General features: G+C 49.7%; 1 protein-coding gene across 3 annotated transcripts in view; it reads right to left on the reverse strand.

The window, feature by feature from the left end:
• Positions 1–420: 420 nt before the first annotated feature.
• SLC28A1 (solute carrier family 28 member 1) overlaps positions 421–21,151 on the reverse strand; it is a 38,771-nt gene continuing 18,040 nt past the window's right edge. For all 3 annotated transcript variants that reach the window (XM_014447003.2, XM_014447005.2, XM_006104725.3), the window contains exons 9-18: positions 17,283–17,363; positions 15,963–16,043; positions 14,168–14,293; positions 8,788–8,918; positions 6,950–7,118; positions 6,628–6,825; positions 1,953–2,034; positions 1,119–1,217; positions 875–986; positions 421–657 (exon numbers count right to left, since the gene is read on the reverse strand). In XM_014447003.2, the coding sequence (XP_014302489.1) occupies positions 594–657; positions 875–986; positions 1,119–1,217; positions 1,953–2,034; positions 6,628–6,825; positions 6,950–7,118; positions 8,788–8,918; positions 14,168–14,293; positions 15,963–16,043; positions 17,283–17,363 (1,143 nt within the window). In that variant the 3' untranslated portion in view covers positions 421–593. The remainder of the gene's footprint in view (positions 658–874; positions 987–1,118; positions 1,218–1,952; positions 2,035–6,627; positions 6,826–6,949; positions 7,119–8,787; positions 8,919–14,167; positions 14,294–15,962; positions 16,044–17,282; positions 17,364–21,151) is intronic.

The raw sequence follows: 21,151 nt of genomic DNA on the forward strand, positions 1-21,151 counted from the left end.
TAATACTTTAAGCAATAAAACCATTTTTTAAAAAAAACAACCTGTCTAACTTTTTTTAGCCTAGTGTTTCCAAAACCTAGTGGACCGTGGAAGTTCTGGACACCTTGTGGGAGTGTTCCACGGGACCCCAGTTTGGGAAGTGCAATGAAGGAAGGCAGTGGGGAGTCTCCTGAAGTAGGGGAAGGGGCCTTCAGGAGAAACCATGGGCAGGGGTAAGCCTCAGTAAGCCCCAAGTGCCAGAGAAGAGGGAAGGAGGAGGCCTAGATGCCAGGGGCGAGGGGCCATAAGAGAAGGAAAGGGTGCATGGGAGAGATCCATGGTAGGAAGGGGACTAAAAAGACCAGGGTGCTGTTGGATGTGGAGGGGAGAAACAGAGAAGGCAGCCGTGATCCTGGGAATTCACATTTGGGAGGCGGGAAATGAGGAGTGAGGAGCATCCTTCATTCACTTACACACCCTCTCAGCCTCCGCCCACTCACGCCACCGCCCCCTCCCAGTGGGCTTCCCGAGGACAGGCCTGGAGAGGGAAAGGTGGGGTCAGCTGCCTCCTGGGGAAGAACAGCCCCCAGAAGGCACCGAGGCATGCTGCCCCACTATGGACAGGTTGTGTGGTTGTAAAATCGGCAGCAGTTGTCCAGGCTGAACTCCGGGCTGGTGCTGAAAGAAAGCAAAGGCTTCAGTCTGACCCCCAGCACTGGCTCTGCTGGCCCCTACAGGCTGTGCAACCCTGGAAAAGTTGCTCCATGTCTCTGGTCCATCTTTCTTCCCCAAATTTGGTCCTCAAGCCCCACTTCCTCCTCCCCTGGCCACATCAACCACGGCCACGACCTTTCTATTCCTTGCCCAGGTGCCCATGGCATCCCCTGGCCCTCACCTCTGAAAGGCCTTGCGGCAGCACTGGTACACATCAAAGCTGGTGCTGCTGAGGGTCGTGTTCAGGAGGCTCGTACAGTTGACCTCGGCCTCCCTGGGCACGTAGAGGATCCCTATGCAGAGAAAGCAGATGGCAAGCAGGGTCTACTATCCCCTCACTTCCCACCCTCAGGGACTTCCGAAGAGTTCAGAGCCCCAGTGCCCAGCCCAGCGAGAAATCAAGGCTCTACCAGGCAGGGACTCACCTGCCACACAGGCGTTCATCAGGGATACACAGGCCCCTGTGAAGAGGGCCCGCAGCACGATCTGGGAGAAGTCGCTCTTCCGTTGGGGGACCATGGAGGCTGCAAGGGGACAGGAATGCTCAGGGCCAGGACGCCGAGGGCCTCTCTGCCCACGCTCTGCACCGCTGGCTGCATCTGCTGACTCCCCTTTCTCTTCTAGGTGGCCAGGGATGGACACTGTCCTCCTGACACTGGCTGAGTTTGGGAGTCCTTGGCCTGACTAGGTAGCACCCCACACCTCTCCACACACATCACCAGAGGCAGATGTAAGAAAAGACCTGAGTCTGGAGTCAGGCGGACCTGGGATTAAATACAGGCCTAGCCATTGGCTAGCTGTGTGACTTAGGCTATCACTTCACTTCTCCACGAATCAGTGTCCTCCTCTGTAAAATGGGGTGGTTACAAGCCCAGGCAGGGGGACTGCGAAGAGTGGAAGGAAGGGGTTTCTGCAGAGAGCTGAGAGCTGGGCAGAGCCTGCCTCCCTGGGTGCCCAAGGCCTGCCTGTCCACTGGGAGTGGGAAATGGCAGGCCAGGGTCTCAGGGGAGAGACCAGCACTGTGCTTCCGGTCCCTCCCCAGATCCCAGAGCCAGGCTCGGCCTGGGCTGCACCCAGAAGCCAAGAAATCATGGAATTCCTGGGCTGGGAGGAACCTCCATGGCCATCTCATTCAGGCCTCGCCTTAGACAAAGGCAGGGAACTGAGGACTACAGGTCCCCAGGAAGTTGTTTCATAGCCAGGACTAGAGCCCAGGTCCCCGACAGTCCAGGATGCCCGGGATGCCCCCCAAGACTCACCCAGGCCTCCCAGCATGATGCCAATGGAGCTGAGGTTGGCAAATCCACACAGGGCGTATGTGGTGAGGATTTCTGCTCGGACCTGGAATTATAGAAGATGAGTGAGGAGGGACTCCCTCAGACGGGACGGGAGCACCCTACACCACCCAGCTCCCTGGCCTTCATATCACCCACTTGCTCTGTGTGTTTTTTTAAGATATATTTTTATTGATTTCAAAGAGGAAGGGAGACAGAGAGATAAAAATGTTAATGGTGAGAGAGAATCTTTGATTGGCTGCCTCCTGCACACCCTACACTGGGGATTGAGCCCACAACCCTGGCATGTGCCCCTACCAGGAATGGAACCTCGACCTCCTAGTTCATAGGTGGATGCTCAGCCACTGAGTTACACCTGCTGGGCTGTTGTGTGTCTCTGACCTTGGGAACACTCGGTGCTGCCCCGCCAGGCCTTGCACACCCACCTCTAAGTCAGGTCAAGCTGCACCACCTCAGGCGCCCTTCGCTCTGCTCAGCTTAATCACCAGCCCTTCTGGATGTGATTCAGGCTGGCTCAGTCCTACCAAGCTCTGCACCCAGGGGGCACTTGGGTGATTGGCCCCTTCCCAACACTCTACAGTCTTGCACTCCTGTCTCCTGTGGACTCTTCTGCTGAGAACTCTGAGGGTGGAGGGATTGTGGCCCAGTGAAGAGAGTGAGGGACGTGGAAAACAACCAACTTGGGTTCCAGGCTTGTCCCCAGGTATGATCAGGTTGAGCAAGTCAATAGCCTCTTTATGTTTTTGTTCCTCCATCTGGAGGGTGGGGAAGACAGTACCAGCTTGGAAGGGCTATTGCAAGGATCGTATCATCTATGGGAAATACCAGGCACACAGTACAAGTTTAAGCAAAGTAATTCTTCTCTTTTGCTCTGCACAGTTACTGAATTTTCCGGAAAGAGGTGTTTCGAGTCAAAATGCAACAATTTGAGAGGAGGGGGCAGGGATTGGCTTAGACCAGGGGTGGGCAAACTTTTTGACTCGAGGGCCACAATGGGTTCTTAAACTGGACCGGAGGGCCGGAACAGAAGCATGGATAAAGTGTTTGTGTGAACTAATATAAATTCAAAGTAAACATCATTACATAAAAGGGTACGGTCTTTTTTTTTTTTTAGTTTTATTCATTTCAAACGGGCCAGATCCGGCCCACGGGCCGTAGTTTGCCCACAGCTGGCTTAGACCCATACTTCATATCATATAAAAAAATCAATTCTAGATCATTGAAGTAGATAAATATTGATATTTTAAACAGCAAATAATGCAAAATATAGAATAATTATTATAGTTACAATGTAGTGTTATTACTCTCATTTTGGAGAGGGGAAAGCTGAGGCTCAGAGTGGTTAGGTAACTGAGGAAGTTCACACAGCAAGAATGCGGCTGTGTCAGATTTTGAACTCAGTTCTGCCTTCAAAGCTCATGCTTTTAACAACACCATGATGTTCCAGAAATTTAACACTTAGCAGATTTCTGGAGTGGAGAGAACTGTCTAAGTTTAGAAATACTAGAAGAAATCCCAAAGGAAAAGATTTGGTGTAAAATGTGTGGTAAAAGAAAAATCACTGAATACAAAATAAAGGGGGGGGGGAGGAAAATATATGTAGACAATGTGACAGAAAACGGTTAATGTCTTTATACCATAAAGAGTTTATTAAAATTAATATAAAAAATATAGCCCTAGCAGTCAGTGATGGCGAACCTTTTGAGCTCGGCGTGTCAGCATTTTGAAAAACCCTAACTTAACTCTGGTGCCATGTCACATATAGAAATTTTTTGATATTTGCAACCATAGTAAAACAAAGACTTATATTTTTGATATTTATTTTATATATTTAAATGCCATTTAACAAAGAAAAATCAACCAAAAAAATGAGTTTGCGTGTCACCTCTGACACGCATGTCATAGGTTCGCCATCACTGCCCTAGCTGGTTTGACTCAGTGAATAGAGTGTCCGCCTGTAGACTGAAGGGTCCCGGGTTCGATTCTGATCAAGGGCACATGCCCAGGGTTGTGGGCTCGATCCCCAGTAGGGGGCGTGCAGGAGACAGCCTATCAATGATTCTCTCTCATCATTGATGTTTATATCTCTCTCTCCCTCTTTGAAATATATATATATATATACATATATATATATATTCATATATATTTAAAAAAACAGACTTAAAAAATAATAAATAATAAGACTCCTGCATCCTGCTTGCTCACCTATAGTCACCCTCCATATAGCAACCCAAGTACTCTTAAAATGTGAAATGTCAAATTGTCAGTAATATCCTACTGCTCCTTGGCCTGTGCCACTGTCTTTTATGATTACCACCTTCTCTACCTGCACTCTCTCCTCTCAGTTCTCTAAACAAGTGCTTTTCAACCTCAGGGCCTTTGCACATACCTCTTTCCTGGGAATGCTTTGCCCAGCTTCTCCTGGCCCCCTCTCCTCCCTCCAAGTCTTGGCCTAAATTCCATATTACAGAGAGTCCTTTCCTGACCAGCCAATAAAGATCTCCCTCTCTCCCCCATTTCCTCCTGGAGTCTCCTTCATAAAACCACGAATTGTCGTTATTTTATTTTTTATTCTTTTGCTTTCTTTTGTTTTACCTGTGTCCTTCACTAGATGTAAGTTCCATGACACCAGGATCTGTCTGACTCCCCTTTCTATTCCTGGTACCTCACAGAATGCATGGCACCTCAGAAGTCTCAACAAATACTTGCCAAAGGAATGAAGTTCATGAAAAAATGACCCTGCTCTGGCTGGGTGGCTCAGTTGGTTGGAGCATCGTCCCATACACCAAAAGGTTTTGGGTTTGATTCCCGACCAGGGTACATACTTACCATACACCAAAAGGTTGCAGGTTCGATCCCCGATCAGGGGGAGTGTGTGTGGGGGGGTAACAGATCAATGTTTCTCTCTCACATCGATGTTTCTCTCCCTCCCTTTCTCTCTCAAAAAATCAATAAACATATCTTCGGGTAAGGATTTTTTTAAATGGTCCTGAATGAGTGTACCATCCACTATCTCTACAGAAGAGAGTGAGAGAGGAGCTGAGGATGAGGAGTGAGAGGAATCTGTGCTTTTTACTCCATATAAACTTTTTTTTTTAAAAAAGAGTACATTCCTTTACAATTAAAAGACAAAAAGAATATTTCATGTTAAAAGTTCCTAGTAACCCAAGAAACATCAATGAACACCATGAGCTATTATTTGCCCATTCAACTAGCAGAACTTCTTTTTTTAAGAGGCGACTCAGTGCTCTTCAGCATGTGGTGAAGGCATTGCTCACAGGCACAGCTGGGGGTGATTTCAGTTGCTACAACCCTTTGGGAAAGTTACTGGCAGCAACCACAGGAGGACTCACGCCCCGTGACTTGAGTCATCCACATCTGGAAAAGCTCCTGAGGAAATGATCCGAGAGCAGGGAAAAGTTCTGTAAACAAACCTATCCCCTTCAGCATTGTGCATGATTGCCAAATAACGGAATTCACCTGAACTGATGATAAATCAATATCATTTTTGATATGTGTAATGTGTGAGAATACAGATATCAAAAATGAAGCTTAGCCCTAGCTGGTTTGGCTCAGTGGATAGAGCATCGGCCTGTGGACTGAAGGGTCCCTAACTCAATTCCAGTCAAGGGCACATGTCTGGGTTGTGGGCTCGATTCCAAGTGGGGGACGTGCAGAAGGCAGCCGATCCATGATTCTCTCTCATCATTGATGTTTCTATCCCTCTCTCCCTCTCCCTTCCTCTCTGAATCAATAAAATTTTTTTTTTTAAATGAAGCTTAGCCCAGTTCTGGCTCAGTGGTTGAGTGTTAACCTATGAACCAGGAGGTCATGGTTTGATTCCTGGTCAGGGCACATGCCCGGGTTATAGCTCAATCCCCAGTAGGAGATGTGCAGGAGGTAGCAATCAATGATTCTCTCTCATCATTGATGTTTCTATCTCTCTCTATCTCTCTCCCTTCCTCTCTGAAATCAATACAAAAATATATATAGTATACTTTTTAAATGATGCTTATGTCATAATAGTAGGTGAGAAAAGCTGGCTACAATAGACTTTGAATACTAAAATGAAAACTATACAAATTATCTTTAAAAGAATAGAAGAAACTGTATACAACAATAGCTATTATTTTAGGCTGGTGTGAGATTGGTAACTTTTTCATTCCTGATGATGTTACATGGAGCTTGAATTCTTTTACAAAGGTTCATTTTATAGCTTTTATAGTTTTAAAAATAAATTTTAACAGAAAGAGCCAACCCCTGAACTGAATGCAATGTACTGACAGCGGCTATAGTGGTAAGGTCTCCCTACTTCACCCTCAGGGCTCACTGGAGGCTCATACCTATTCCTTCGGGGTAGATATAGCAGGTGTTACACCAGTTTTTCTAGAGAGGCAAGGAGCAGCGGCTGGCCCAAGGCCACACAGGATGGTAGCCCATCTATGGCCAGATCTCCCACATCCCCAACAAGGCTCCTTCCCTGCACCTCAGCCTCCTGAGGACCCAAGGTGATGGCCGTGAGCCCCGAAGCCGTCTTGGGCCCAGGGCAGTAGGATGTGGGAGGTGGAACGCAGGGCCCAGGGAGCAGGAAGAACAGCTGGGTCATGCTCCTGCCTCAGGGAGGGGACCGGACACTCACGGAGATCCACTGCTTCTCGCCGCCGATCCACTCCTCAACCCCAGCAAGGCGGCGGTGCTTGTACTTGGAGAGCTTCTCATAGGCCACAAACTCGTTCAGAAACAGCTTGATCCCCAGCAGCTCGGACACCACTGGGCAGTCCTCCCAGGCCACTCCCATTAAGAAAGCCACCGGCCGCAGGATGTAGGAGCAGATGAGCTGAGACACAAGGCAAGGGGAGCTGCTGGGACCCCGGCTGGCCTGGGCTCTGCTGAATGTCCACCACCACCCACTGCCCAGGACTGTCCCCTCCCCAGGCCATGGGGGTCGGCCGGGGCTGTACCTGGAAGCTGAGCCCCTGGATGTTCACCATGTCCCCCAGCCAGGAGAAGGTAGCGTTGATGAAGTCCAGCACGGCCAGGAAGGCGATCAGGTTGGCCACAATGTTGGCAATGACGTTCACAGAGATGGCGGCCCCGCTGCTGGCGGCTTCTAAGATGTTCTGAGCATCTCTGTTGTTGGGATCAAGAGTCATCTTATTGGCCTGACCCCGCACACAGCGAGGCCTCTCATCCTATGGCAGTGACGGCGAACCTTTTGAGCTCGGCGTGTCAGCATTTTGAAAAACCCTAACTTAACTCTGGTGCCGTGTCACATAGAGAAATTTTTTGATGTTTGCAACCATAGTAAAACAAAGACATATTTTTGATATTTATTTTATATATTTAAATGCCATTTAACAAAGAAAAATCAACCAAAAAAAGTGAGTTCCGCGTGTCACCTCTGACACGCGTGTCATAGGTTCGCCATCACTGTCCTATGGGGTCAGAGAAGAACCCTGGACAATGTAGTTCAGAGCCGAAGGTCCTTGTTTTTGCCCTTTGACACACACAGAGAGAAGGGCTGGTCCCAGCACCAGGAGGAGACCCAGGCTTCCAGGGCAGAGCAGCCCACAACAGGAGCCACGAGCCACATGTGGCTTCGGAGCACTGGAAAGGAGACTGCTCAGAGCTGAGGTGTGTGGTAAGTGGAAATCACACACTAGGTTTTTAGAGATTTAGTACCAAAAAATTCAATAGGAAAACAAATCATTTTATTAAAATGTTGAGAAGATAATATTTTGGATATATTGGGTTAATAAAGTATTTTATTAAACTCTCCTGCTTCTTTTTACTTTTTAAAAGACAGCGACTAGAAAATTTTAAATCATATTTCTATAAAGCAGTGCTGCTCTCGACCTTCAGGGCGTTGTGAGCATACTGTATCCCCACGCTCATTTGTCAAAAGTGATATCTTTTCAAGATTTTTATTTATTTTTTAAATATATTTTGATGGGCCGAAACCGGTTTGGCTCAGTGGATAGAGTGTCGGCTTGCGGACTGAAGGGTCCCAGGTTCGATTCCGGTCAAGGGCATGTACCTGGGTTGGGGGCACATCCCCAGTAGGAGATGTGCAGGAGGCAGCTGATCGATGTTTCTCTCTCATCGATGTTTCTAACTCTCTATCTCTCTCCCTTCCTCTCTGTAAAAAATCAATAAAATATATTAAAAATATATATATATTGATGGATTTCAGAGAGGAAGGGAGAGGGAGAGAGAGATAGAAACATCAGTGATGAAAAACAATCATTGATTGGCTGCCTCCTGCAGGCCCCCTACTGGGGATCGAGCCCACAACCTGGGCATGTGCCCTTGACCAGAATAGAAGCCAGAACCCTTCAGTCTGCAGGCCAACGCTCTATCCACCGTGCCAAACTGGCTAGGACCCTTTTCAACATTTTTAAAGGATAGATGTTACTCGGCAGCTATTAAGAACATGATGAAGAGATGTTAGGAGGTGAGTGAGATCCGGGACAGCGCTCAGGAAGTGAATATGTGATTGACACACTGGTGGTCAGAGCTCAAGGTTTGTGGAGAAGGTGGCAAGACCCTCCTCACCACACAAGACCCAGGCCACTCTCCCATGCCTTGACCAGCCCATTGTTTCCTGCTGTTCCAACATGGAAATTAAGATGCAAGAACTGGAGTTCGCGTTTTTCTAAGCGAAGCCACAAAGGGGGCAGTTTAAGGCAAGAGGTGAGCCTGGGCTTGGTGGAAGGGCAGAGAACATGGGACCCACTGCTGTCTCCTGCCTCTGCTCCTGTCCCCACCTCCCCACCAGCAAGAGTCCTGCTGTGCTCACCCGGAGCTTAGCTGCACTCCTTCCTGTTTCCTGAACCTGGACTCCTCCACCTCCGGGTAGACCAGCTTGGAAAGGGCCAACGCGCACGGCGCGGCCATCACAGAGGCAGCAATCAAAGAGGCGGCGTCGATCTGCAAGAGGGAGATGGGGGTTATAGGAGGACGTGGGGGCCAAGCAGTGCGGCCCCGGGCAGCAGGGGCCACTGTACTCAGCCCCACTGGGCTGTCATTATTGTCTGAACTGCTGCCACCTTTGTCCATTATAGTTCCTTTTATGTGCAGCGGGCCCCAGGCTATAGTACAGAGCTCATATTTCCCCCAGAGTGTCTGTAAGTCAGACGGATGAGTACAGTTGACCCTTGAGAAAGCGGGGGTCAGGGACACCGAACACCAGTCAAAAATAGTCAAAAATCTGCATATAACTTCTGGCTCCTCCAAAAGTTAACTACTCGTAACCTGCTGTTAACCGGAAGCCTTACCAATACCAGTCAATTAACACATATTTTGTATGTTGTATCCTTACAATAGAGAAAAGAAAATCATGAAAAAGGGAAAATATAGTACTTACTGAATAATATCCCTGTCAAAGTGGGTCCAGACTGTTCAAACTCATGCTGTTCAAGAGACAACTGTAGTGTTACCCCATTTTATAAAGAAGGAAAGGGAGTCCCCAAAGGATTAAGTCTGACTTGCCCAATATAGAGGAAGACAAAGAATTAGAACCCATCAGGCCTTTTGGCTCAAAGTTCAAAGTTCATCCTTCTCTTCTGGGCTGTCTCCCTTTGACCATTCATACAAGGACTCGTTGGCCACTGGTGGAGGGGTTTGTGATGGTTTCAGACAAAGTTCACAGAACATGAGAGTTGAAATGGATCCAAGAGGTGACCTAATTCAACCTCAGACTGTAGGAATGTCCTCCCTATATAAGATTGCTTCTTAATATATTTTTATTGATTTGAGAGAGGAAGGGAGAGGGAGGGAGAGATAAAAACATCAATGATGAGAAAGAATCATTGATCGGCTGCCTTCTGCATGCCCCCTACTGGGGATCGAGCCCGAAACCTGGGTATGTATCTTTGACCGGAATCGAACTTGGGACTCTTCAATCTTCAGGCCAATGCTCTATCCACTGAGCCAAACTGGCTAAGGCAAGATCACTTTTTTAAAAAATACATATATTTTATTGATTTTTGACAGAGAGGAAGGGAGAGGGGTAGAGAGTTAGAAACATCGATCAGCTGCTTCCTGCACACCCCCTACTGGGGATGTGCCCGCAACCAAGGTACATGTCCTTGACCGGAATCAAACCTGGGAACCTTCAGTCCGCAGGCCGACACTCTATCCACTGAGCCAAACCGGTTAGGGTGGCAAGATCGCTTCTTGAATACTCACCTCTTCAAGGGAGCCCATCACACCCACTCCTGGGTTGGAGAGCTCTTCTCAGGAAATCTACCTCCCACCACAGCCACCCTTTGGCCCTGGGTCCTGATGTCTCTGGAGCCATGCTTCGAAACCCTTCCCGGCAAGATGGCAGAGCCACCTGAGCCCCAGGACTGTCCCTTCCTGGATTTCTATCCTCGTGGTGGCCCCAACCCCTCTGCTCCCCTGTTCTCTTCCACTGTGTTATTTACCAAATGGGGAAATTAGAGCCAAGCCAAACACATAACAATGGTCAAGCTGCCATAGAAAACAATGGTTACCAAAGCTTCACGATCACAGGGGAAATGACCACAAAATTGCATATAGAGCATAACCACAATGATGCGGGAAAGCAAGCTCCGGAGCTATAAGACCAGAAAGAAAGACACCACAGTGGCAACCAGTTTTCGCTGCCCCTGGAAAGCCAAGTGTGATTTTCTTTTCTTTCTGCTTTTTTGTGTGTTTTGAAAATTTCACAAGGATATATATTGCTTTTATAAACAGAAAAGTAAAATAGACTTCTTCTTTTTAAATTTTATAATAAGTCAACTGCAGTTCTTAAATTTTATTTTATTATTTTTTTAGAGAGTGGAAGGAAGGGGGAGAGACAGAGAGAGAGGGAAATATCAGTGTGAAAGAGACACATCAATTGGTTGCCTAACACCAGAGCCTGGAACCGAGGTACATGCCCTTGACCGGAATCGAACCCGGGACCCTTAAGTCGGCAGGCGATGCTCTATCTGCTGAGCCAAACTGGCTAGGGCTGCAGTTCTTAAATTTTAAATAAAAAGGACAAGAAGGAGGGGAGGTAAATTTAAGCTGCAATGCTGTGAGGCAGTCGTGGCCACAGCCTCAAAGGCCACAGCTGGACATGTCCTGCTCATCTTGAAAAGGGGTGAGTCCTGCCCAGGCCGGGCTCCCTGGGCCACTGGGCCAGCCCATACACGCTCCCCCCCCCCGCCCCCCGGCCAGGCCAGCTGCTTCTCAGGGCCATGATATCCCAGATACCCGGTCAGGAATGCCTTCTGTTCCAACCCCCCAAGGCCCAGGTCAGAGAGGGATACAGGGCATGAGCTCTCCATTTGAATTTTCAAAAAGATCTTTACTGAGGCCCTGGCTCAGTGGCTAGAGCGTCGGCCGGGGGATTGAAGGGTCCCGGGTTCGATTCCGGCCAAGGACACATGCCTGGGTTGCAGGCTCGATCCACAGTAGGGGGTGTGCAGGAGGCAGCCAATCAATGGTTCTCTCTCATCATTGATGTTTCTATCACTCCCTCCCTCTCCCTTCCTCTCTGGAATCAATAAAAATATATATTTTTAAGAAAGATCTTTACTGAGAAAGAAAATACATCCAGACAACTACAGAGCATGACACTGGTCTGTTTCAGGAGGAGGTATTTCTGACCCTACTATGTCAGAGAAGTAACTACCATGTCTTCAATATCATGCTAATTGCATGATATTGCATTTAGTTCTTAAGCTGCTGTGCGGTGGGCAGTAATCTCGCCCATCTTACAGATGTTGAAACTAAGTAGTGGATGTTCACTTGGCCTCACTCAGGACCCCGCTGACCTGTGCCCCACTCTTGCACAACTGACTAAGGAGCATCAGTGGCACTGCCCGCTCCTCAGTGTCACCCTGCCTGGCGTGTCCACAGCTCCTGGCACACATCTTTTTTTAAAAAATATATTTTATTGATTTTTTACAGAGAGGAAGGGAGAGGGATAGAGAGTTAGAAACATCGATGAGAGAGAAACATAGATCAGCTGCCTCCTGCACACATCCTACTGGGGATGTGCCCGCAACCCAGGTACATGCCCTTGACCGGAATCGAACCTGGGACCCTTGAGTCCGCAGGCTGACGCTCTATTCACTGAGCCAAACCGGTTAGGGCCTGGCACACATCTTAATCTCCTCTCGCGGTGGCTCCTGAACCAGAGGGGTGGGTAGAGAGACCGGTTTCCAGGATTAGTGAAGAGAGTGGGTGCCTGCATTAGAGCTTTTGGAAAATATGGTGTAGAGGGAGATGTACCATGTGCAGGCCACCATGAAAGAATTCAGTCAAGAACCCCTAGGGTCCCAGACCAGAGAGAAGGTCTAGATAAGCACTGTCCAAGGCAAATACAATGAGAACCACATCTTTGACTTTAAAGTTTCTAGTAGCCAATTAAAAAGAAACAGGTAAAATTAATTTTAATAATACATTTTATTTAACCCACTCTATCCCAAATATTATCTCTCCACCCATGTCATCAATATTAAACTTATTAATACAATATATGGACTTTTTCCATACTAAGTCTCAGAGCAGATCTCATTTCAGACCAGCCCCACTTCAAGTGCTCCATAGCCAGCCATGTGTGGCTTCATGGCTACTGGGTTGGACAATGTGCGTCTAGAAATATCCAGATATTAGCAATAGGAAGGTGCAGGGCAGAGGGATCCAGAAGCTGAGCAACAATGAGAAAGGAGGAGAGAACAAGAGGGATCTTCCTGTAAGTCAGAGGCTGAGGGCAGAGCAAGGATACAGTGAGGAAGTGCCTTGAGGAGGGAGTGAAAGGAGAGGGGAGAGGGTGGGAAGAAGGCAGGGCTGTGGGAGAAGGTCCGAGGCTGCTGCAGTGGCGGCCAAGAGCCAGGTGGGGGCAGAAGAGAGCTTCTCTGATACCAAACTTCTCTAGTAGGTGCTTTTCACCTGGGCCAGCTGGGCGGTTAGCCTGGGGGCTGCCAGATACAGGCTGTGAATGGAGACCCTGGTCATCTGGCTGGTCCTGGCAGCCTCTGAACATGCTGTAGAGCTACAGGCAAGTGGGCACCCAGGCCCCTGCTGCCTGGGGCCGCCCTGGACTCCTGCCCGAGAAGGGGAAGGAGAGCAGGATGAGTTGTAAGGCAGGTTGTGGAAAAGGGACAGTTTCCAGGATTTTAGCCTGAAGTAAGGGCAGCCACATGGATGCAGCAGAAAGAAGACCATTCTTTTAACTGGCTGTGAGACCTAGAACCAGGTTAAGACAGTCAAAGGCCCTAAGTCCTCAAAATATTATGAGTCCTGAAAATATTATGGCATTCCCGCCCCTAATACGACACCATGAAAAAAAGCTTCGGGAACAGTTTTGAGTTTCCAGTTTTGACATATCAAACGCCTTCCTAAATCAATTGGAGGTGGAGTGGGTGGGGGGTGCACCAGCTCTGATGGACCTTCCCTAAGCCTCAGTGTGAAGCAGGTGACCTCGAAAATTCTAGATGGGAGGGTGCCAGGCCGGAAGACAAAGACAAGAGAACTTCTTGAGGTCACAGAGCCACCTCTCTGCCCAGGCAGTTCTGTGGGGTGTGGAGCTGAGCTGACTAGTGCAGCCCAGTGTCCTGAGGGAGAAAGTGCTGAGGGGCAGTCTGGCTTGTCCCTTGGCCACCCCCAAGGACAGAGATGAGAGGTGGAATTTGGGACCAGAGAAGAGGACAGTGGGGGTCATTCTGTCATCCCTCGACGCATACATACACAGCATCAGGGACAGTGAAAGGCAGGCCACGGCCCACCTCACTCTAGGGCAGTGGTTCTCAACCTTCTGGCCCTTTAAATACAGTTTATTTCCATTGCTACTTCATAACTGTCATGTTGCTACTGTTATGAATTGTCATGTAAATATCGGATATGCAGGATGGTCTTAGGCGACCCCTGTGAAAGGGTCGTTCGACCGCCAAAGGGGTTGTGACCCACAGGTTGAGAACCTCTGCTGTAGGGGCTTGTGGCATAGCATTGTATGGATAAATTTACCCAACTCATCCCCTCACTGCTTGACATGTAGGTCGTTTCTTGTTTTGTTTTGTTCTTCTATTGCAAATAATAATAGAATTTTGCATATTTGACCCCTTGTGAAAATATTTCTGTATCCCGACATTCCTAACTGGATCAAGGGAAAGTATTTTAAAACTGACAGCAAATTACACTCCCTTTCAGGAGTGTGTTCATACCCCAAAGGAGATGTAGGCACCCAGCAGGGAGCCGGCAATGGTGGCATAGCCTCCGGTCATGACAACGTGGATTTCAGAGAGCGTCATGTCCTCCAAGTAGGGCCGGATCAGCAGAGGAGACTCGGTCTGCAAGCAGGAAAGGTATCAGACAAACAGAACTGGCCGGACCAGCACAGGAACCTGGCGAGTTCCCTCCCCACCGGAGTGGGCAGCTCCCAGTGAGTGCTGGGGGTCACAGGGGAAGAGATAGCAGGTGGGGTGAAGACTGTGGTCTGTACTTGACTGAATCACTCTGAACATCTGCGTCAGACTGGCTCTGTACAAGGACCCCCAGCCCTGCCACTTGGCCTGATAATGCTCCTGTGTCAAGCTCCTACCAGGTCCAAGCACCTCACAGTTATTACTCACAACCTTCTGAGAAGGAAGACATCATGCCCTTTTTTCAGGAGAACAAATAGAGGATAAGAGAGGTTCAAAGAATGACCTCTTTTCATGCAAAGGGCCAGGAGCAGATGTAATTTGGGTCTGAATTTTTTGTTTTTTTAAAATATACTAGAGGCCCGGTGCATGAAATTTATGCACAGGTACAGTCCCTAGGCCTGACCTGCGATCAGGGCCTCTTCCCCAGCTGCCCGCAGCCGGTCCCGACCCCCGCTGCCACCCTCCCTCCCCCCGGTTCCCTATTCGCCATCAGGTGATCGTTGCCTTACAGCTGGGGGAAGGAACCAAGAGGTCAGTTTTTCCCACCCACTCGCCAGCCCTGCCCCTGCCACAGGTGGCCAGCATGCGATTGGAGCCTGCTGGCTGGGGAAAGGGACCAAGAGGTGGTCAGTGAGCCCCAGAGTGACTGGTCCAGCAGTTGTTCTGGTTGTTCTGCTGATAGGGTCAATTTGCATATCACCCTTTTATTATATAGGATTTTTATTGATTTCAGAGAGAAAGGGAGAGGGAGAGGGAGAGGGAGAGGGAGAGGGAGAGGGAGAGGGAGAGAGAGAGGGAGAGAGAGAGAGAGAGAGAGAGAGAGAAGAGAGAGAGAAACATCAATGATGAGAGAGAATCATTGATTGGCTGCCTCCTGCACGTCCCACACTTGGGATCAAGTCCACAAACTGGGCATGTGCCCTGACTGGGAATTGAAATGTGACCTCCTGGTTCATAGGTTGATGATTAAACCACTGAATCATGCCGGCCAGGCTGAGCTTTTAATGAAGCCTGGGGGTTGCCAGAAAGAAAGGCAAGTATGTCTTTTGGTGACAGATGGGCCTGGATCCTGGAATGGTCTGCAGAGACTCGCCCCCAGGAGGGTCAGGCCTTCTGAAAGGGAGGAACTCGGGACTAGCCATGCCTTCAGAGTCACACTTACTATGAAAAATACATTTTCAGAAAGAGGAAGGGGTAAAGGAAGACAAAAGGATGTAGTAGAAAGAATCCTGGTCAGGAACTTAAAAAAATGGGATTCTAAGTCCTGGCTTATCTTGTTGGATCTTGGCCAGTCATTCCTACCCTTGAGCCTCGGTTTCCTCGTGTATAAAAGGGGAACGTTAGATTCCATCTCTAGGATTTGTGAGTCTCTATGCTGATGAAGGCAGCCTAGGCCCAGAGCAGTAGGAGGTGCCAGAGAGCATCCTCCCTGGCATGACCCAGATGTGCATCCCTGGGGCAGCCGTCTTTGGTGACCCTGGGAGAAGGTTCAATGGCTCTTCTACTGACTAAATCAGAGCTCCAGGGACCCAGGACAGCTGGTCTCCATGGGGAGGCTGCTGACAGGCATGACAGCAGGAGGTGCAGGACCCACCTGGCTCACAAAGATGTTTCCGGCCACGCTCAGGGTCTCAGGGGCGGTGGTGCGCATGGTGACCTGCATCAGCCAGGCAATCTAGGAGCAAGCAGGGCCGGCATCAGCAAGTCCCAGAGGCAGAGTCAGGAGTTACCTTACGAGGCTTCCTTCCAACTCCCAACCCACGCAGGAGCCCCCTCCCCTACATGTCCTCCAAAAGGTCCATTCATCTTCCCCTTCCAAACCTCCATTGATGGGGACTTACCATCCATGAAAAAAAGGATTCCTTGGTCAAATATATTTGAGAATTACTGTACACACACACACACACACACACACACACACACACCTTGGAGATAACTACTACATATTAGCTCAGTAAAGGCTCTGACAAGTCCCGCACAAGACTTGTTTAAATTTGTTAGCACCAAAAAAACACAAACAAAACCATTTTACTGTGGGATCCCTTTACCTAGTAGCATTTACTAAGCTGCTATGGAACCAGAGTTTCGTGAATAAGGCTTTGGAAACGCTATATTAGAAAGTTCTTCCTTTCAATCAAGATGAAATCTGCTTCTCTGGAATTTCTCCTCACTGCTGGTACCTCCTAAACTGCCCCTTCCCTCCATGTTTGGAGACAGCTATCCTATCCACAGCCTCCTCCACCCGGGACTTCTCTTTCCCAGGCCCATCATCCCTACCTCCTCCAGCCAGTCCGTGGAGCGTATGTTCGGCCCTGCACTCTCTCTCTCTGATGGTTCAGTTTGCCATAGCCCCTTGGTTAAACACATTCTCCAAACTGAGGTGTCCTTGCCTCCCTCATGCCACACCCTGTGAACACTTAACATAACCGCAGGCGGTTTCTGCATTCCCGGCAGTCACCTGATGGTATTGGTTTATTCTGAGCTCAATCAGCTAAAAACTCATAATCTTTGGCCTGGTGCAATGCTGTCTCCTGCATCCTGATTTTGTGCAGCAGATATGAACATAAGCACAGGATTTGGCATTTACACCAGCTAAGTCTGGCCCATGTGGCCCCTGCTCCAGTCTCACAAGATTTTTCGGTATGAATTATTTTTTTTCCTCTAACATTTCTTCTCAATGCACCCTCCATTCTACAAACTTCCCTCCCACAAAGATCACCCTGGATTGTGGCGCCATGTCTGCCTAGTATCATGACAACAGACTCTGTGAAAAGATATTTGGTTAGCAGTAGATTGGAGAAAGGCTCGGGGGTTGGGGGAGGGTTTGAGCCATGGGAGCAAGGCATTCTGGGAGAGTGTGAACCCCCGGAGCAGGTGTCTCTGGGAGAGCCCAGGCCACGGTGTGGGGACTCACCTTCAGGATCAGCCACTGCATGAGGCCCAGGTAGTAGAGAATGGACATGACGCAGCTGAAGAAGACAATGATGGGCAGAACCTGCAGGAAGAGCGGAGGCCCCGGGTGAGAGGCAGGTGGGTGGCTGGGACCAGGCAGGGCCGCAGGGATACCAGGCAGCCTCTCCACCCAAGGCCTTGCCTCTCAGAGGCCTGACAGGGTCAGGGAAGCAGCTCTGCATTCAGTGCATGGGATTGCATCTGTGGCCTCTCCAGAGGCACGTCTGTCCCCTCTAAATATTGACCATCTGCCCAGCCATCCCTCTTCCTCCCCTCACCACCTGTGTTGTGGTAGAGAGGCAGGAAAGAGTCCACCGCTTTTTATGGCCTGTAAAACGAGCATAAGATGTCTTTCTCTCGCTCTTTTTTTTTTTTTTTAAATCCTCACCTGAGGATATTTTTTCCATTGATTTTCAGAGAGAGTGGAAGAGAGAGGGAAAGGCAGAGAGAAATACAGATGTGAGAGAAACACATTGGTTGGTTGCCTCCTGCACGAGCCCTGACCAGGGCCTGGGCCGGGGAGGAGCCTGCAACCGAGGTCCATGCCCTTGTCCGGAATCACACCTAGGACCCTTCGGTCTTCAGGGCGACGTTCTATCTGCTGAGCCGAAACTGGCTAGTGTTCTTTCTCTCTCTTTGCACAGTGTCTGTCCTTGGCTGTGAGCTCACTCCCTGGCCCATGACTCTGGCCTTCAACCTCCCTCCTGGGCTTTGGGCCTGAGTTAGAAGCCCCTGATCTGGCTCAGAATGAGACTCCTCATGGACCTGCAACCAGCGTTTCCTCCTGTCACCTCGCTCCCTATTCCAAGCTTGTCACTTCTCTTTTCTCACTCTCAGCCTCACCAATTCTTCCTTCAAAATTTCTTTCCCATCCATCACCCCGTCTCCTGGCCAGGGCCCCACCCCAGGGCCCCACCCCAGGGCTGCCTCACTGCAGGCTGATTTCTAGTCACCAGGACAGGCAATAATGCAAATGTGTCTCGGGGGGAGGGGGAGTTTAATAACCTGATGTATGGCCACACAGTGGAGCACTAAGGCTGGGAAGCGAGAACGAGGCAGCTCTCTCTGAAATCATTCCCAAGAGAGTTGTTAAATACAAAGGGAAGGTGTAGAACAGGGTGCTGTTCTATGTGTAGAAAAGGGTGGGTGGCATTGTGTGCGCTCCTGGGTGGGCACGCAATATCACTAGAAGGATCTGCGAGTGCCTGGGATGGCAGCTGCCTTGCAGAGGGAACTGGGTGACTTGGGGGCGGGGGTGGGGGTGGGGGGGTGGGAGGGAGACCCACTTTTTACTATATCCCCTTTTGTTCTGTTGGAATGTGTGATCTGTTCCAAACAGGTTTAAAATAGTAAGTCGGGCAGAGTTGGTAACAACACGGGAGCATTCTTATGCTGAAATGGTAAGTGGGAGAGTTGGAATATCACAACCATTGAAAACATTAAAAGCAGTTCACCCAGCCAAAACCGGTTTGGCTCAGTGGATAGAGCATCGGCCTGCGGACTGAAAGGTCCCAGGTTTGACTCTGGTCAAGGGCATGTACCTGGGTTGCGGGCACATCCCCAGTAGGGGGTGTGCAGGAGGCGGCTGATCGATGTTTCTCTCTCATCGATGTTTCTAACTCTCTATCTCTCTCCCTTCCTCTCTGTAAAAAATCAATAAAAAATATATTAAAAAAAAAAAAAAAAAGTTCACCCAAGCAGTTAGAGGAGGGGCTTCTGTGTGCCGGGACTGTGGACACTTTGTTTTCTTCTTTATCTATGTCCAATTTCTCATCTGCTCCTCTAATTTTCTTTCTTTTTTTGTTAATCCTCACCCGAGGATATTTTTCCACTGATTTTTCAGAGAGAATGAAAGGGAGGGGGAGAGACAGAGAGAGAGAAACACCAATGTGAGAGAGACACATAGATTGGTTGCCTCCTACGCGTGCCCAATCAGGGCCTGGGCCGGGAGGAGTCTGCAACGGAGATACAGGCCCTTGACCGGAATGGAACCCAGACCCTTTAGTCTACAGGTCGACGCTCTGCCCACTGAGTCAAACCGGCCAGGGCTGCTTCTCCAATTTTCTATACCAGGTGGACAGTCTCAGGGGAGGGAGCGTGGACAGAGGAGGGTCTGGGGAAAGCTCATCAGTTCAGGTTTGAATGCTGGGTTTGAGATGCCTACAGAACATCCAAGTGGGATAAAAGGTCAGGTGAGGTCTGAGCCAGGCCTCCATGTGGGTGGGGCTCTCGTGTGCACAGAAGTACAGGTTGAGGCCTAGGGGCAGATGTAATTCAGAGGAAATTGCCCTGAGTGAGAAGGGCTGGGACTAAGGCCAGGGCCCTGGGGTCATCCTCATGAAAGGGTGACAGGGCAAGGAGGGGTGCATGGAGGAGACGAGAAGAAGAAATAGAGACGTTGGAGGAAGCCCAGAAGGTAAGGACAGATTTTCCAGAAGGCACGGTCGGTCAGCTGGGCCAGACACACCAGAGAACTCTAGGAAAATAAGGACTGAGGTGGGCCCTTGGCACAGTGATTCCGATTCCGCGGCCCCTGGTTCCTAGGTGAGAAAGTGTCAGACCAGCGGCGGGGACAGAGGCCAGGCATCAGGGAACCATGGAGGAGCCGGACAGGAAGCAGTAGAAACAGCTCTAGCTGGTTTGGCTCAGTGGATAGAGCATCAGCCTGCGGACTGAAGGGTCCGGGGTTCGATTCTGATCAAGGGCACATACCTCAGTTGCAGGCACCTCCCTGGCTCATTTGATGTGTTTCTCTCACATCAATATTTCTCTCTGTCTTTCTCTCTCTCTTCCATTCTCTCTGAAAATCAATGGAAAAATATCCTCGGGTGAGGATTTAAAAAAGAAGAAGAGGAAGGGGAAGGGGAAGGGGAAGGGTAAGGGGAAGGGGAAGGGGAAGGGGAAGAAGGAGGAGGAGGAGGAGGAGGAGGAGGAGGAGGAGGAGGAGGAGGAGGAGGAGAAAGAAACAGCAAGGGTAAAAGCTCTGCGGAGAAGCTTGCTATGTGGGAAGGAAGCGGGGCTGGAGCAGAGAGGGGTGGAGGAAGGGTTGTTGTTGTTTTTAAGAAGAGAGAATCTTGAGCAATCAGAATCAGGCTCTGCTTCAAAATGCTCGGGGATGACAGAATGGCCCTGTGAGAACAGAGACTGCCCCGGGCAGCTCCCATGGAGACCAGACAAGATGAGGGGTTTTCCTTCCCTTCCCTTCCCAAGGGGGCTGTGGAATTTATCTGGACCTGCTCCACTTGGCATCTGTCACCGGCGTCACTGCCGTGGGGGATGTCGCCTGACAGGGAACACGGGCGCTGTCTGGATAAACCCTTTCCTGCCCCGTGACTCCCTGTGACTGCCTGGTGCTGGACACACCCTCAGCACGAGGGGTGCTGACATCACTCCGCTGTACCCTTGGAGTAAAACGCACGGAGGAGCACGTACTGTCTAGACAGCTTGTCCAATTTAGCATGCGAGGCGAGTGCTCTGCAGGTTGGCAGGGCTGCGGAGAAGGCTGGAGCCAGGAAGGAGGGTGCCCAGGGCGCTGGACCCAACTGCAGAATGGCTTTCTCGGGGCAGCAATCAGAGACATTTCTCTCTGAGAGATGGGGATCGATGGTGGAAGGGAGGCTGTGTTTTGGATTAAATGGTGACTGTCTAGGGAGGGAAGATGCATGGGAGAGGAGAGAGATGGGCCTGATCTTTCTAAGGTGGGACATTTAATACTAAACACGGTCCCTGAGGCCAATAGGACCTCCCAGCCAGGAAACCTCACTCCACAACGGGGACACTGAGGCTGTGAGATGCTGGTTACCTGCCCAAGGTCACACACCCGCCAAGAGA

This window comes from Myotis lucifugus, unplaced genomic scaffold (assembly GCF_000147115.1).
Source record: "Myotis lucifugus unplaced genomic scaffold, Myoluc2.0 scaffold_600, whole genome shotgun sequence".
NCBI classification, from domain to species: domain Eukaryota; kingdom Metazoa; phylum Chordata; class Mammalia; order Chiroptera; family Vespertilionidae; genus Myotis; species Myotis lucifugus.